We start from the raw sequence: 17,995 nt of genomic DNA, 5'->3' as shown, positions 1-17,995 counted from the left end.
AATAATTAAATGTAAACTAGGCAATACCCAAAAGGAAGAGATTAGTATATACTAGAAGAGTTGGGGAAGAAGTTGAATAGAGGGAAGGGAAATGTGAGATCATTCCAAGTTGGGGAGGAAGGGAGGGGAGAGATGATAGAATATGAACAAAGGGCAAAGTGGTTAAAGGGGTATATGTGAGGAAGCCAGGCCAGAGAGGCCTGTTCTTCAGGAAAAACGACAAACAAGGCCTCATTGATTCTACAGATAAACAAATGGGAGAAATCAATCCTGAATCTAAATGGCTGGAATTTGTCAGGGAGGATGGTTGGTTCATTTTTGTCAGAGAGAGTCCTTCAACCCAACAACCATTACCCACACTTCTTCAGGTCAGGGATTTTGTTAACATCAATCAGGGGACTTCAACTTACCCTTCAAAGCCTCCGGAAACCCTCAATGTTATTCTATGCCTCAAGTTTTGTCTTAATTCTGTATTTAGACAAGGATTTTTCAGTTGCCTCCATGGAAATGCCTGTTGTGTCCACACAGAGGGAAAGCTTTCTGCCAGCCGCATCTCTAAAATATGCTCTAATGATCCACGTTAGAAAATGTCAGCTCTCTGGCGACGGCTGCTTCAGAGTTGTTGTTGTTGTTGTTGTTTTTTCCTTTCTTGTGCCTCTATAATTTTATTGGGATGACTAAATCTCTGGACTATGTTAGCCGTAAACAGAACTAATTTACCCCCTGCTTCTTTGAAACAGCTGCTGACAGCTGCACTGTAATTCAATCAAGGATCTTTGTAGTTGAACCTACCAAACATTCGGTGTTTTTTGTTGTTTCGTTTTGTTTTGTTCAAGCTCTCCTATACCGAGACTCAAAACAGCTGCATCAGAGACTGTCAAGTGTCCATTCACTCCCTAGGCAGAGTAAAAGAGTCTACTACTGGCAGAATTAAGCACAGGCAGGAATCAGCTATATAAAATATAGCATTTTATAGGAAGAGTTCAAATATTGTAACCTCAAAAATCCATCAGGCAAGTATGGCAATCACCATCATTCCCATTTTACAAATGAGAAAACAAACTGATGTTAAATAACTTACCCAAACGGGAAATTCATGATCTGGGTTTTGTGACTCAATCTAGTGCTCCTGGCACCAACACCTTAGTTTGGGGTACAGATTTTTTAAAAATATTTTGATAACTATTTCGATATGTAGTTTTCTTTGTAATCCCATGTATTTTATTTCATGTATTTAAAATTTTGAGAAGGGGTCTATAGGCTTCTCCAGACTGCCAAAAGGGTGTTAAGGACCCCATATTATTTGGTGAATGATACCACTCTCTTTCACATCACCTACCTCCTAATCCCAAAGGCCAGGTTTAGGGGGGAAATGATCACAAACCAAGCTTCTTTGCAGTAAAAAGTAAAAATGCTTTATTTTTCTATTTTTGTACAAAATTTCTCTAAGGACTGCTCTATTGGAAGGAGGAAAAAAAAACCAGAAGTGTACATATCTGTCCAACTGTTAAAATAAATATTTTCTTAAATAAGGAAACAAAAAAGTGTTTAAAGAGATGAAAATCATTTTCCTGAACAAGTGATTAAAGAGGAAACTGGGATGGAAATAAATAATTTTTCTGTCGTGACAACTATTTACACTTAAACTGTACAAACAAACAATTAAGCTAACCCAGTGGCCACAAGAGCCTGGTCTGGGTAAAGGATTGAGACAGTACTGATTATGGGACTGCTTTTGCCTAGAGTCAACACACTATGACCCTAAAGTCCTCAGTTCAGCCTAACAGAATATTCTGACCACAGTTGATGAAGCATCACAGACTGACCTACTGGGAAGCAGCAGGCGACTGGAAGCCCAATATTCCTGGAAGCCAACTTAGCTAAGGGATGAAAAAAAATTTGTTACCCTTGAAATAAGTATTTTTCAATGTCCCCCCGTGACTCCATCTGAGATAAACTTGTCCTTTGTTCTCACTACTTGGGATATAGGAACCATTGGATAAAGTCATAATATTTTGCAAGTTGACTCAAAACAGTTTTAATAAGGCGCATGGTACAGATTTGGATCATCACTTTGAAGGTTAAAAAGGCACTGAGTCACCCTTCCCCCCACCCCCATTCCATTAACATCAGGAAACTAATCAGAAGAGACAGGCAAAGACTGAGGGACGAAAGCACAGCCTTGACTTCCTTACTTCAGGATAGCATACCACAGTCACAAAGCCATGTTTGATGCGTATGCCACTCCACCCTCAAATGCAAAGGAGGGCCTGGCAGGTTAACCTCAAATCTAGTTTACAGGCTGGAGATTGTTTTAAGCATAAACTAACTATATTGAAACATCTGAGACATTTTCAAAAAAGGTCCTTTGTGGAGATAGGTTCCTAATGGCTGTCATTGGAACCTCATGCTTGGGTAATTGACATACAACATAAAATGGAAGTGGCCTCTCTGAGGTCTGAGATGCATGACACTCACAAGGGCCTTTATTGGACCCCAGATTCAGAAACTATTTTCTAAATCTCAAAAACTTGATGACTCAAAAAGGCAGCTCAGAGGCCACTGCCTTGGGGACCTGGTAGTAGCTTCTCAGAGCTCCTGATTTTTTTAGTTCAAACATTATGTAGCCAGTGTATCACCCAAAGTTCAGATCACATAAGTGATTTGTCACTTAACTCCCTGGCCCCCCTTGATGTCAGACTTAAACATTTTCCCTCCATGATTGCAAATCAGATTTCTGCTGGTATTTAACATGCCTATTTAATCTCTGGCACACACAACACAAATACAGAGAGTGAACACGTCCTTTGGAGTTTATTTACTTTGGATTTTTCCTTCTCCAATCAACGTCAACACATCCCCCAGAGTGGAAATTTATTTTCCCCTCTACCTACTTGTGTTTTGAGTAAGTAAACCCATACATGCTTTCTGTTCTTGTGAGTCAAATGCCAAGACCTTTCTGGGAGTTGAGGGCCCTCTGATACCTGGCCACAGCTTCTGTTTATGAAGTTGGGGTAAATAAAAGAATTGGGATAAATTGTTTAGGAAATGTATCTAACATCCTAACCATTTTTCATTCATTCGTTTTATTGTGACTTTTATTACAGGAATTTCCAAGTCATTCTTACTAAGCACATATAGACGTGCACACGCGCACACACACACAGACATACACACCCCTACCCTACTGGGTGGCCTCGATGAAGGGGTGTTCATAATTACCCCCAGAGAGTGAGTCATCTCTGGGTTGAGACTTAGAAGCCAATCGCCGTGGCCAGGTTTTCAGTAAGACTGTTTCTGTTTTGTTTTTCTTGTGCCAACTTGTAGCATCTTGCTCTTGAGATTTTGCTCAATCATCCCTGCACCTTTTACACACATGCACGCACACACATACACGCTCACATGCATACACCACACCCTTGAAAATGGCAGCACAGTGTGGCTCCTTTCAAAAGGACGTGTTGTGGAAGGCCCCAGTTCTTTGCCAAATGATCCAGAACGGAGTTCCTTCTGCAGCACGAGAAGATCTGAAACCTGAGGCTAAACTGATACAAGCCTAATGGCAACCACAGGCCCGGACGACCATGTTCCTATATTTTTTTAGAATGACATTGGAGCTATCGTCAAAGTAGAGAACGGAGATGGCATTGAGTTGGGTTGGAGCACAGCACGGCTTCGGAACGGTCTCTGGGTTTATAAAATGTACCTAGAAAGGAAGAGAAAGAAAAAGAAGGGTAAAGTGATCTCCTCTTAGAGGTGTTCTTGATTCTTCTCTCTTACAGGCATCATTTACATATAAAATAGGGGAGAACATTAAAAAAAATCCTAGATCTCTACACTGAGAAATATGGGATATCTGTCTTTGGAAAGCATCCAAGACAAGAAAGGTCAAATTCCCTTCTGGTCCAAACCACATCTAGAGTATTGAGATTAGAATTCTGGGTCCCGCCCTCAAAGACAGAAATTTACAAATGGGAACATATTCATAGGAAAGCAAATGGGAGAACTAAAGTCTAGAAGCCACATCATGTAAGAAATGATTAAAGAAACTAAAGATATTCAGAGCTTCTTCAGGAAATGACTAAGGGGCAGAGGGAAAGGGATGAGAGCTGCTTAATATATCTGGAAGGCTAACATTGCCAAAACTCTTCTGTGTGGCTCCAGAAGTCAGAACTAGAGCCAGCAGGGAGACCTTCCAAAAAAAGGCAAATTTCAGTTCGTTAGAAGGAGAAATATCCATTTCAAGTTGTAGAACAAAGGAGTAGGTAGTAATCTCCTACTCACTGGAAATGTTCAAGCCCAGACTGGTTGACTATCAAGATTGTTGTAATAGATGACTACCCTTGAGCGAGGGGTTAGTTGTATTAGATGACCTTCCAGGTCCCTTCCAACTATGACCCTTTGAGAATGATGTCCTAAAGAAGTGGAGCATAAGCCATAAATAGTTCTACTTGTTAGGTTCTTCCCAAAGTCTTGCCCACAAGCTTTGGACCACTAACGCTAACTATCCCTCCATCTTCCATAGGATAAAAGCAGGATTTTTTTAGCAGTAGGGGTAGATCTATACCAATTTATCTATTATTCCTGAATTGGGTTCCCCTTTAGACCAATGACAAAGTCATACTTAGGAAGGAAGAAGAAGAAAGCAGGGAAGCTGGCAATGCAGGAAGTATGTTAGTAAGGTATTAAAAGAAAAACTTGACCCACATTGCAATTTTAGCAACAAAGAGAAGTCATTTCAGACTAACAACTCTTTACTAAGCATTAATATGTGTAAGGGACTATACTAGACACTTAGGAGGTCTCAAGGGCTGAGTATCCACCTCTCCCAGGTAGATTTTATCTAAACACCAATTTTATCACATAGCTTTCCTGCTCAGAACCATTCAATGGCTCCCATTTTCCTATCCCATCAAGACTGAATTCCTCAAACTGGCTTTGAAGACCCTTCACAATTTCATCTCATCCTCATTATCCAAAAAACTCCCATTGCTATCAAATAAGGACTGCAAACTGGTCTTCCAAGAGGAAGAGGTATTTTCTTCTGCTTCCATGTTTTCACTACAGAACATACTTCTTTGTAGCACATAGAATACTAGAATCAGAAAGACCCAAGTTTAGCTCCTGCCTCAGATACCTACTAACTGTGTGATCCTGGACAAAACATTTAACCTTTTTCAGCTTCAGCTTCCACATGTATAAAATAAGGAAAACAATAACACCTCCCAGGGTTGTTGTGAGGATCAAATGAGATAATATACCTAAAGTATTTTGTAGACCTTAAAACACTACATAAAAGTTAGCTCTTCTTATTATTCAAGGCCCAGCCCAAGCTCCATCTTCTCCTTGAAGCCACCCTTCACCACCATGGTCCTTTATGCTAAAACCTCCATGTTGTCTTTGCTTCCTCCTTCTCCCTTACCTTTCATCCACTCAGTCACCAAATCTTCTATTTCCTACCTCAGAAATCTTTTTCATATGCCCCCCATCTTCTCTATTTTTATTGCCAAAATTCTACTAGAGGCTCCATTTCTATCAGTCTGAACTGTTTCATCAACTTCCTAACAGGTCTTCCTTCCTACATCCACTCTCTCCCCTTTCAAATTCTTCCCCCCCCACCCCATCCCCCACCCGAATCATGATCTGAATCATGTAACTAATGTACAGATCTAGTCAAGGCTTTACTTTGTCAATAACAATGATTCATCAGAGGCTGTTAAGCAGGAAAGACTTCAAAGTCCTTAGTTTTGCATTCGGACTCCTACAAATATTTCCAACCTCAGTTCAAAGTATTCCCTTCCATACACTCCATTTTCTAGTCACATTAGACTACTCACCTTCCCCTAAACCTTATAACTATTGAATTCCTATATTTCCTTTCAAGTTCACCCCAACTGTCACCTCCCCTATGAAGTCTTCCCTGGTTGTCACCTCACCACTACTTTGTAATGATCACTGTTCCCTCACACCTCACATAGTTAATTTGTATCTCTCATGTACTTTAACTAAAATGCAAAATAATACATGATATTTATGTATGTATCCTATCCCTTTACTGGACTATCAGCCCAACGATAGGGACCATGCCTTAACTTTGTATCCCTCCCTGTGCCTACAATGATATTTTGCACACCAGGAGTGCTTAATAAATGTCTATTGGGCCGAATCATCCCCTTCCCTGAGTCTTATGAATCAACACAAATCATATAACATTTTTTGTATTCCCTGCTAATCTTTTCATGTGTCTATAATATCTCTCCAGTTAGACCGAGCTCCTAGAGATGTTCTTTGGCTCCCCATGCTCCTAGTATGAAATTAAGTATGCAATAAGCAACCAACATATGTATGACTCATGTTTCTGAAGTTTCAGTGAATCTTAACGACTACAACAGAGCAAATCAGTTTGGGCTAGATACAAGCCTAGGCACACTCTCTGTATTTATCTTCTAGCAAGGGCTGGGAATGCCACTCAGAACCCAAGTTTCCCAGCAGATGCTGTCCACTGGTACAATCTCCAAAGCTGAACTTGAAGCATTTGCCCCCTCACCCCCAGCTCTAACCCACCCACTCACTTAGAACAATGGGTTCTCTTTTCCCCTAATTTGAAAGTCGCCTTCCAGAAGTACTGCATTAGTCTGCTACAGAGTCTTCCCATATGCACTCTCTACCCTTCCACAACATCCTTCAAATACAGCCAGAAGACTATTTCTTAGATGTGGTCCTGTAACTCTTCAGTGGCTCCTTACTGCTTGCTAAGGAAGGTTCAAACTTCTTTGCCTGAAATCTAAGGCTTTCCAAAATCCAGTACCACTAAGCCTTTCTGACTTTATCTCAAATGATTCCCTCTGTCAAATTCTCTCTGCTTTTCTTTCTTTCCTCTTTTGAGGTTTATGATACACAAATTTATCACCTAATCCACATCCTAATGACCTTCATTTACCAATGCCTAAGACATTTTCCTTGCTTTCTCAATGACTTAAGACTGATTCACAGTCTCCTTCTGTATCCCAGTTCTTATCCTCATGCTATAATCTTCTCCATTCTCAGTTCCTCAGTCTATTCAGTTCTCATGTCCTACTTCTTCACTCTGCCTCAATCACACGTGAAACACTTTGTTTTGTTCTTCTCTAATATGTTCATTATAGAATTAATTTATCATTTATGACATAAAATATGATCACATTCAATCTGGAGCTACAAAGAACCTTAGAGGTACTCAAGTCCAAATCTCTGATTTTACAGATGAAGGAACAAAGGTGGAGAGAAGCTTAAATGAAATGGGTAATAAATCGAAAGGCTAGAATACAAATCCAGATCCCCTGACTCAAAATCCAAGGCCCTTTCTATTTTATTCAGTTGTCTGTCACATGTAATATGTACCATAATATTTCTTATTGATGTTTATTATTTACTTAATCTTGTATCCTATCTTTTTCCTAAACTGTATTTCTAAGTCTAAGAATTCACAGTATTACCAACCACTCTCTCTCCCAGTGCTCCACATACTGGTCTAAATCCAGTAGATACTTAATTAATGTTTGTTGAATGAATTAAAGTTCAGACATCTCTACACTGGCTAGGTTGAAACAAAGACCCCAGTCTCTAGAGGCAGATATGGAGTACAGCCATTTATCACTTCCTTTTTTTTTTTTTTTTTTTTTGCAGGGCAATGGGGGTTAAGTGACTTGCCCAGGGTCACACAGCTAGTTAAGTGTCAAGTGTCTGAGGCCGGATTTGAACTCAGGTACTCCTGAATCCAGGGCTGGTGCTTTATCCACTGCGCCACCTAGCCGCCCCCTATCACTTCCTTTTGAACCTTCAAGGCCAAGAGCTCCAAGGACAGGGCAGCAGACATAAGACACTGACTACATGGGCACAACATTGGTAAAGGAGCCACTGCCGTACTTTGACAAGGACATGGCCATCAATTTGATCCTTCCCTGAAAATCTAGACCAGCAGAGGGTCACCTTCCAAGAGTCTACCTAAATTTAGATCCTTCTTAATACCTACAAAAAAGAACATTTAACCCCATGCACATTTTTACTCTAACTCTAACCCTGCATTGACTCAAAGGAGAGCAGACTGTTATTTCCAATACTTTAAAACAAGAGACAAGACAGTTCATCCTCCTAGTGCAAAATTGCAGGCTGATTTTTAGCCAGTTGGGCTTAATCAGGAACAAAGCTCTCAAAACAAACAGGCTTAGGGTGATGGAGACAGGAGGAACTTACCAGTGTCTGAACAATAGCATGGTTTGTGGCGTTCATGTAAGAATTCAAGGGAAAAGCACATTCTCCTTCACAATAGTAGGCTGCATAACCTTCAGGGGCAATTATCCAGTCCTGGAGAAAAGAGTTGCTTGTTTAATAACCCACAGGGAAGATGAAGACAGAGGGAAATAGGGCAATGATATGCACCTTATGTTTGCTAGTCAGAATGAGGAATACACAGGAAGCAAGAGAGATGGTTCCTTGCTTCTCTTAGATCTAACTGGGAAGATAAATTCCAAGGGCATCACAGTGGGGCATTCTGTATCAGTAAGAAAGAGATGCTGAGAAAATGGGTAATCACAGAAGGTGGGGCTGGCCATAGAATGGATTTCAAGCTGTTTCCTCTAACAGAATGGTGTGTTGATCCTCCCTTGGCTTCCACCATTGTAGGACCCTCTCCCCAGCACTAATCTATGAGTGGAACTGCTAGGTGGTGGCATAAAGCATTGGACTTGAAGTCAGAAAGACTTGAGTTCAAGTGCTGCCTTATCTATTTCATAGCTTGTAAAGCTGGAGGAGTCACAACTTTAGTCAGCTTTAATTTCCGCATATGAAAAATGAGGATAATAATAATAGCTAACATTCACGTAGGTTTTCAAAGCACCTCTGCCTATATTATTGCCTTCCAGGGCTATTTTAAGGGTCAAATGAAATTTTGTTATCGTTCAGTTGTTGCAGTCGTGTCTGACTCTTCATTACCCCTTTTGGGTTTTTCTTGGCAGAGATACTGGAATGGCTTGCCATTTCCTTCTCCAGCTCATTCTACAGATAAGGAAACTGAGGCAAAGAGAGTTAAGTCACTTGCCCAGGGTCACACAGCTAGTAAGTATCTGAGGCCAGATTTGAACTCATGAAGATGAGTCTTCCTAACTCCAGGTCCACCACTATCCACTGTACCACCTGGCATTATATAATTCTATATAAATGAAATGTCTTGTAAATCACTTGACAAACTAAAAGCACAATTAACAAATGTTAGCTATTACTATTATGATCCTCATCATTGTTATTACTATGAGGTTCCATCAAGCTACAAATCTACTGGCATCTCATCATAACAAGGAATTCAGTAAAGTCTTGGTCCTTTCTCAAGAGAGCAAATTTCCAAATATTTTCCATCACTACCTTCTTTTACATCTTTTTACATCAGGTAATGTGACCTTGAAGCAGAGAACATGAAGATAACTCTAGGGATGCCTAAGCACCATGATGTGGGTACAGGTTTCTATTGACTAGTTTTGTATATATTTCACGTGCACTTGTTCTGATTCTCCCATTAGATTAGCATCTCCTGGAGGGCAGGGATCACAACCTACTTTTTCCTTGATACTTTTAATGTTTGTTGACTCAGGATTGTTTCTGCCATTACATCAACTGCCAGGAACCTACATTGTCCAGAGGCCTTCCTTTTGTAAAAGATAACACATCCCAGCACAGTGAACAGAAGCCACTTCTCTCAAGTAGAACACAGGCTCAGTATTTTTCTCCCATGGCCACATTTATATAAGTGAGAATCATGGCCCATCCACAATATAAGCTGAAGCCAGAAGACAAAGCCCATACAACTAACCTGCAGAATTATATGATTCCCTTCTATGGGAGTCACAAAAATGCTACCTGTGTCCCCATAATCACTCAGCACAGGGAGCTGGTGGACTTACCTGCCAGCCCAGATCTCGAAAGCTGACATACAGTTCATGTTTCTTGCAGGCTTGTCTCTGGTCACTGCTACTATTTTCTGAATCAGAAAAGGGGACAGAAATAAAATACACATCCTGATATTAACTATATTGCCACAAGCACAAAGTCACATGAACATCTTTAATTACTGGATAGTGGAGTACATGTTTTCCCAAATGAAAATTCAGTCTCTATGGACCCATTAACTGAAAGTCTCCAGCTCCCACTGTTGACACAGTTTGGCCAGAAGGTTCTAGGAAGGGAGGCATTTACATGTCATTACCAACACCTCCAAATCCATTCTATAAAGCACCTGTCAAATCCTCATGTGAATTTCAGTTCATTCATTCATTCATTTCATTTCACCATGTGCATATGTATGTATGTATGTATATATGTATGCATGTATATATGTATGTATGTGGTGAAATCAGGAATGGATTCAATAAAAATAATCAAACCCCCATCTGGCTTCCAGCAGCAGGCTGCAGAAGCCCCTCTCAGTGTAATCTCTTTCAGAAGGATGTGCTTTGTGTGGCCCAGCCAACTTGCAGAGAAACTACTTCCATCCCTTGGAGGGAGTGAGGGGGAATGGAATTACTGTTCTTGTGGGTCCCTCCCCCGCCCCTGCCCTGCCAATGAATCCCCTTCAGAATGTCCTGGAAGAATTTTGAAGGGCCTATGGAGTCAATTACTCTAACATTCCAGAGAGAGAAAAACCAAGGAGGACAGAGAGCTAACTTGATATGGGAGGTTGGGTGAAAGGCCTTGAGGCTTCCCTTGGCTATGTGATTCAAGATTTCTGGGTTGCCAAAAAATTTGGCTTAGAGGTTACAGGGACTTTAGACAAACACTACTGAAACTTGGACTAACAACCCTCCCCAAATCATTCAAATGGGACATCTAAGTCAATACCGATAACTGATATCCATTCCAGGGGATGGTTTAAGAAAGGAAAGGACCATATGTACTTCTAAAGGGAAATGGATAAGTGATCCTTTTGAATAAAAAAAGAAAGGGAAGAGAAGATAGGAAGGAAGGAGGAAAGAAAGACATTAAGTGATAAAAATGCAATAATAGTCAGAAATCTGATTCTATAAATGAGTTCTTCCTTGATCACTAGGTGCTCCTATATCCCCAGGATCATAGGATTTAGAGCTCGAAATGGCCTTAGATGTTGTCTAGTCCAAACCCCTCATTTTACAGATGAAGTAACTCAAGCCCAGAGAATAAGTGACTTGCACATGTAGTACTTAAACATGTAGTAAGAAGCTTCACAAGGTTTTAAAGCCAGGCCTTCTGAATCCAAATCCAGGGTTCTTTCTACTAGACCCAAATGCTTCTAACTCCAGAATCCAACACTTATTTAAGCTCTGTCAGTAAAACTTAGATATTGGGCAAGGGTAGGATGTGAGCTCACTGAGGGCACAGACTAAATAACAACTTATCTTTGTATCCTCAATACACAGTGCCTTGTGCTTCCTCCTCCTCCTCCTCTTCCTTTTCCTCTTCCATCCAGATATGATTTCATTGGTATGAAGAACTCTTAGGTACAGGAACTTCTAGCCACAGAAACTCCAACCACCAATGTGGAAGATTAAATTACTGTAATTTAGGAGTCTTAGAGGGTTTAAGTGACTTGTTCATGACCAAAGAGATAGTTTGTACCAGAGGCACAACTTGAACCCAAGCCTTCTCGACTACAAGACGGGCAAACATCTACAACATGAGACCTGGCCTTTCACATAGCAGGAACTTCATACCTGAATTGAATCTGTCCTCACCTGGCTGACCCCTTGGGAATCAAAAGTACAGTATCCTCCTCCCTAGTGTAGACTTCACTGCTCCTGTGGAGTAGTCAGATGCTGGATATGAGTCCTTCCTTCTCTCAACTCAGAACTACTAGTTCTTAATCAATCAGCCGCAAACTTAGCAAAGTTCTAAGAATCAGATTCATAGCAAAAAATGTTGCTTGCAGGCAAGTTGGTGGTGGTAGCTTTGACTTAAACCAAACTGATTATTTCAGCTTAGGGTAGAGCCCCGTGACACATCCTCCTTGGGTTTAGAGCAGCTTAGGGTAATGTCTGGCTATGTGCTGCAACACTACTTAAGATACCTGGCATATACTAGCAGGACTAGAGCATTTCAGTGGGGACCTTAGCCAATAAAAAGCAACAGGGATGTACCAAGGACTTTCCAACTGAAAGTAATGATGACTAGCTCAAGATTCATGTTTTTCTCCCAGTAGAGATGCCTAATTGACAGCTAAAAGGATGAAGGAGGAAGGAGGAAGCAAGAAGCCTGGCTAATCTGAAACCTGTGTAATCAGCCCCTGGTTAAGTTTACAATCGCTAACTGTAAATCATTATCCTTGAGCAAGATTGCATGAAAAAGGTTTAGTTTTCCAGTGTTAAAAGATGACCATATTATTTATGATTAAACTCAACAGAAATGAAGGAAGAGAAATAGCAACTGAGTCACTCATAGGTATGTAAAAGACAAAATCCAAGAAACCAGGAGTAAAACCCATGGTCTCTAATATCTATATACAAATGTCCAAAGTATAAGCAAGCAGGAGATGCAAATGTCAAAAGACAAATCTGAACACAAAGGTCTCAGGATGAAGGAGAGATAAAAGTGGGGTGGAGTCCACTATACATCAAGAAGGCATAGTTATGTGAGGAAATACACAAACCAGAGCAGAGAAGCATTGTGGAAAGAATTTAGATAAAAATCATATAGAGGAGAGTAGAAGTGAGTTTCCTATTAGAGTACACTACTGCCCACCCAGACAGAAAGAGGAAACAGATGCACTCAGGAAAAGTAATCATAAGCCTAGCACCAAAAAAAAATGATATTGTAGTCATGGGGGTGGAGGGAGGGGGAAGAGGACTTTAACAAGAGGACTTTAATTATCTAGACATTTCCTGAAGTGCGTGCGTGCTCCCTTCCCCTCTCTCTCTCTCTCTCTCTCTCTCTCTCTCTCTCTCTCTCTCTCTCTCTCTCTCCTCTCCCTCCCTCCCTCCCTCTCTCCTCAAAACAGAGAAGCTTTTAACTTCATGACTTGCCTTTTTAAAAATGCATTCTTTTAAAAAATGGAGGAACCAACGAGAAGAGATTCTATTCCAGATCTGATTCTCAATACTTGGGATGGGAGGAGACACATAACAGCACTAGAATTGATGGAAAACTTTGATGTGTTGGGTTCTGAAGGACAGGTAAAAACTCCTGGACTAAAATCTCATAGGCAAAGTCAGCCCAGAAGGAATGGGAAACTCTAAAGAAAGAAAGTCTGAAGACATAAAGGGAAACAATTCCCATGAGAAAGGGAAGAAAATGGGAGTTATATCAAAAGACTACTATAGGGGGCAGCTAGGTGGTGCAGTGGATAAAGCACTGGCCCTGGATTCAGGAGGACCTGAGTTCAAATCCGACCTCAGACACTTGACACTTACTAGCTGTGTGACCTTGGGCAAATCACTTAACCCTCATTGCCCTGCCAAAAACAAACAAACAAAATAAAACAAAAGATTACTGAAGATACACAGAGAATTTACCAACCAACTTAGATTATGAAAAAGATGTACAGAAGGTAGAGGCTATCAACTGCTCAAACAACAAGCATCTAGAAGTGCCTACTGTGTAACAGCTACTGTAGTCACTTAATAAACAAGCAAGAAGAGGAAACAAAGAAGAAATAGAAGAGCACAACACTGTAAAACTGGCATCAGAAGTGCTAAAGCTCAGAATAAGCTGAAGCTAGATAAAGAGAACAAAAAGGAGGAGGATCTTTTAAAAATTGTGTTGGGAGAAAAAGGAGGGTCCAAGGCTGGACTTGAGAGTTGCCTGAGTTGGACAAGAATAAATGATAATGGGGCGGAGGTGGGGGGGGGCGGGGAAGCTGCTGAATTCTTATGTTCTCAACAAGGGTAATGATTTTTTGTACTGGAAATGACACCAAAGAAAAGGCTAACAGATGCTTAAGATAAATAAGGAGAGAATAAGAGAGAACCCAGATGTCATTGATGAATTCAAGTTACTTGACTCAATCATTTTGAAAACCAATTCTGAAAACCGTTTGTAACCTTTGACCCAGAGATCTCATTCCTCTGCATATAGACTAAGGAGGTCAAAGAGAAAAGAAAACACCCATATATACCAAGATATTGATAGTAACACTTTTTTGTGGTAGCAAACCTAGAAATGAAGTAGGCACCCACCAACTCAGCAGTGGCTGAATGACTGTCATATCTGAATGTAATTGCACCCTAAGAAATAATGAATATGAGTAATCCAAAGAAGCAAGGGGAGATGTGCTTGTGGACCTGATATAGGAGAACAATATAACAAGGATTACTAAAGTGTCAACGATGTGTTTGTTGGTTGGTTTTCGTTCACTGTTCTTTTTTTTTTTTCTGTTGAAAAGGAGAATTCAGTGACTGGGCATGAGGGGCAGGGGAAGAAGGGAAGTACACCAGAAAAGAAATGTGACATAAAAACAAAAGACAATATTTTTTAAATAAGTACCATAACTTTAAAAAATCACAGGACTAAATAATTGACCAAGGGATGTCACTAACAGGATTTGGTTAATTCCAGCTCAAATCCAGTTGTCACTTCCTTTCCATGGTCTCACAGTCTCCTGGACCATGGGTTTATAAGAAGCACATGTGTCCTCTTCCTTCTCAAGCCCTGCCTTATATTTTCCACCAAGCCTGATACTCTGCCAGAGAGGGCTCTTGGGGAATGTTTTTGGTCAGTTCAGCTCAGACCTCCAGCACAAGCAGATGTTAATTATAGCCTCAGTTGCTTCCCTACCTTATCACCAGATAAACATTTAAATGAAGTTAAATAGAATTAAATTCTGGGAGGGAAGAAGTCAGGGTATAATGGAGAGATCCTCAGGATAAGAGTCTAAAGATCTGAGTTCTAGTCCCAGTCCTGCCATTTAAAACCTGTGTTATTATGGACAAGTTACCTCCCATTTCTGCATTTCAGTTTCTTCATCAATAAAATGAGAGAATAGGAAGGAGATTAAGCAATCAACAAGAATTTGTTAAGTGCTTAATCTATGCCAGGCACTGGGCTCAGTGTGTGGGGAGAGGGGGTGTAAAAAGAAAGACTAAAACAAGGTCCCTTTTTCTTAATGAACTCATATTCCAATGAGGAAAAGAAAATTAAAATAACTCTCTATAAACAAGATATATACAGTATAAATGGGAAATAATCTAGGAGGGGAGGAACTAGCAACAATTGGGAGGGAGCAGAATAGGAGAAAACTCCTGAAGAAAGAAGCATTTGAACTAAGTCTTTAAAGAAGCTAGTAGTTAGAGGTGAGGAGAGAGAATATTACAGTCAGGGGGCAGACAGGACAAAAGCATGGAGCCAGGACATGGAGTATCATGTATGAAGAGTAGCAAATGGAATAACATGTCTGAATTGGAGAGTCTGTGTAGAGGAGAAAAGTGTCAGATGACTGGAAAGGTAGGAAGGGGCCAGGCTTTAAATATCAGAGGATTTTATATTTGATCCTGGAGGGAGCCAATGGAGTTTATTGAGTTTGGGGGGTGGGAGGGGTTTGGTTTGGAGACCTGGTCAGAACTGTTCTTCAGGAAAATCACTTTGGCATATGAGTGGAGGATAGACTGGATCAGGGAAGCAAGTTGGGGCAAGGAGACCAATGAGAAGGCTATTTCAATACTCCAAATGAGAGGACCTGAGGGCCTGTCCAAGAGTGGTGGCTGTATGAATATTTAGATGATCTCTCTAGTCCTATACAATTCTAAATCCTATGACCATATTATGAGGGAGTTGAACTGATTTATGAAGTCCCTTTGGGAGAGCAATTTCAATTGCTTTCTGTCATTCTATTGTTGTATTTCTACAAATTTCTACTATTTTTTAACTGATAAGTTGGATCATGGCCCATTCTTAACAAAGATAGTTTTTTTGTTTTTTTTAATGGCTTCCCAAGGAACTGGGAAAGTTTTTCTTCCTTTTTTTTTAGTTCATATTTTATTAAAATAAAATTAAGAATTTCTTTTGTAACACAAGTCTTAAATATATAATAAATATTATACACACAGATATTTGTTGATGGTTATAATTTTCATATGTGTAACATAATAACAATGAATAAGCTTGCCTCTCAGTTGATTGTTAAGTATTTATTAAATGCCTAATGCGTGCCAGGCATTTTACAGATATTTCATTTGATCTTCACAACAATGATGTAAAGTAGGTACTATTATTATCCCCAGCTGAGGAAATTAAAGTAGATTACATGATTTACCCAGGGTCATACAACTACTAAATGTCTGAGGCTGGATCTGAATTTAGGTCTTCCTGACTCCAAGCTCAGAGCTCTAGCCCCTGCACTACCTACCTACAGGAGGAGACATGTTGTACTATTAGACTTGGACAATAAGGGAATTTTTTTTCTTACCCATGCATACTTGTTGAAAGGGTGGGGTTTTTTTTGGAGGGGGAGGGGGTTATTTTATTAAAATAAAATTAAGAATTTCTTTTGTAACACAAATAAATCTTAAATATATAATAAATATAATATACACAGATATTTATTTGTTGATTAAACAATTTGTAATTTTCATATTCATAACATATAATCTCAATTGATTATTTTTTTGGTTTTTTGGGTTTTTTTTATTTTAAGTGAGGCAATTGGGGTTAAGTGACTTGCCCAGGGTCACACAGCTAGTAAGTGTTAAGTGTCTGAGGCTGGATTTGAACTCAGGTACTCCTAAATTCAGGGCCGGTGCTTTATCCACTGCGCCACCTAGCTGCCCCTCAGGCATCCAAATGCCTAATGTGTGCCAGGCACTTTACAGATATTTCAGAAAGTTTTTCAAAGCAATTTAGCAGAGGAATCACACAATTACCACTGAAATGAGAGGGCTGGATATCACATTTATAGCATCCCATCAGCTGAAGGGAACCGTGAGAGATCATTTCGCCCAAATGCATGGAGTCCCGCCCCCATACAGAGGTCTATCTAAACCATCATCCAAAAAAAAGAGATTCCATCTTATTTTTTCAAGGCACAGCCCTGCATCCTAATACTCTTAAGTTTCTCTTGTCAACACATATAGTATATCAACTTACCCTCATATAAGTTTTTTGCTTTTTTTTTTTTTACCCTATGCCTAAACTGAATCCCTCACAATAGAGTAATTTAAGCTTGCTTCCTTCCTCTATCCACAATGGTGGTCCTTAGTTTCCTCTCCAGTGCCTTGGAGTTTGGGGGCAGGGGTAGGGGTAGGGGGAATGACAATGTCTTTACTACTAATCCCCTCTCACCCATCTTTATACCTGCAATATTGGACATCCTCAAGGCTTCCTGGTTCTTAGGTGTCTTTGATCTGTTTTGGCTGCGTTGTTTGCTTCCTGTAGACCGGATACTACGAAGATGTACTTCTGTGGCCTTAAAGAATGCTACCATGAATGGTTGCTTATTCTGGGGACCATGTCTTCCAACCAGACCTGCCATCTTAGGGTTGATGCTTTGTCCTGAAGGGATATCAAACACACGCAGAGAAGAGGATCACCAGGAGAAGATAGGATCAAGATTTCCAGCCATGCCAACACGATAAGAAGTTGCCAAATAATAGGCCTGGTTACAACAGTAAAAGGACTTTATAAAGAAAATGCAGTGATCATTGTATATATGTCATTAACTTCACTTGTAATCTAATACATCAGACTTAGAAAGTGGACAAATCCCATCCCCTAAAATAACAGATCAGCACAAGAGACTTCTTTAAAACCAGTGTTTAAAATAAAACTCCCCCCTCCATAATTATTTTACCTTAAATCCACTCAACATTAGATTTTTCTGCATTCCTTAGAGGGGTTTCTTTAAGTTCACCAACCTATAATTTGAAGTGATTCTATAAAAGAAACCATAAAATGTAGCCCCTAGGAACTGTAAATTCCCCCTGGAAGGTTATTAAGTAAAAATAAAAATGCCTTGCATGAAACCTTGACACGGTTCCAGATATATTAAATTTGAAATTTGCAAACAGTT

General features: G+C 40.0%; 1 protein-coding gene across 1 annotated transcript in view; it reads right to left on the bottom strand.

Annotated features, from left to right (window-relative positions):
- Positions 1-1,461: 1,461 nt before the first annotated feature.
- The window catches only part of BMP7 (bone morphogenetic protein 7), a 97,708-nt gene continuing 81,174 nt past the window's right edge, over positions 1,462-17,995 (bottom strand). The window contains exons 4-7 of the mRNA XM_043986009.1: positions 17,281-17,478; positions 9,933-10,009; positions 8,233-8,343; positions 1,462-3,706 (exon numbers count right to left, since the gene is read on the bottom strand). Of these exons, the coding sequence (XP_043841944.1) occupies positions 3,557-3,706; positions 8,233-8,343; positions 9,933-10,009; positions 17,281-17,478 (536 nt within the window). The 3' untranslated portion in view covers positions 1,462-3,556. The remainder of the gene's footprint in view (positions 3,707-8,232; positions 8,344-9,932; positions 10,010-17,280; positions 17,479-17,995) is intronic.

Source organism: Dromiciops gliroides, chromosome 2 (assembly GCF_019393635.1).
Source record: "Dromiciops gliroides isolate mDroGli1 chromosome 2, mDroGli1.pri, whole genome shotgun sequence".
Taxonomy (NCBI): domain Eukaryota; kingdom Metazoa; phylum Chordata; class Mammalia; order Microbiotheria; family Microbiotheriidae; genus Dromiciops; species Dromiciops gliroides.
The sequence above is the reverse complement of the archived record's forward strand: the minus strand, read 5'-3'. Positions and strand labels throughout refer to the sequence as shown.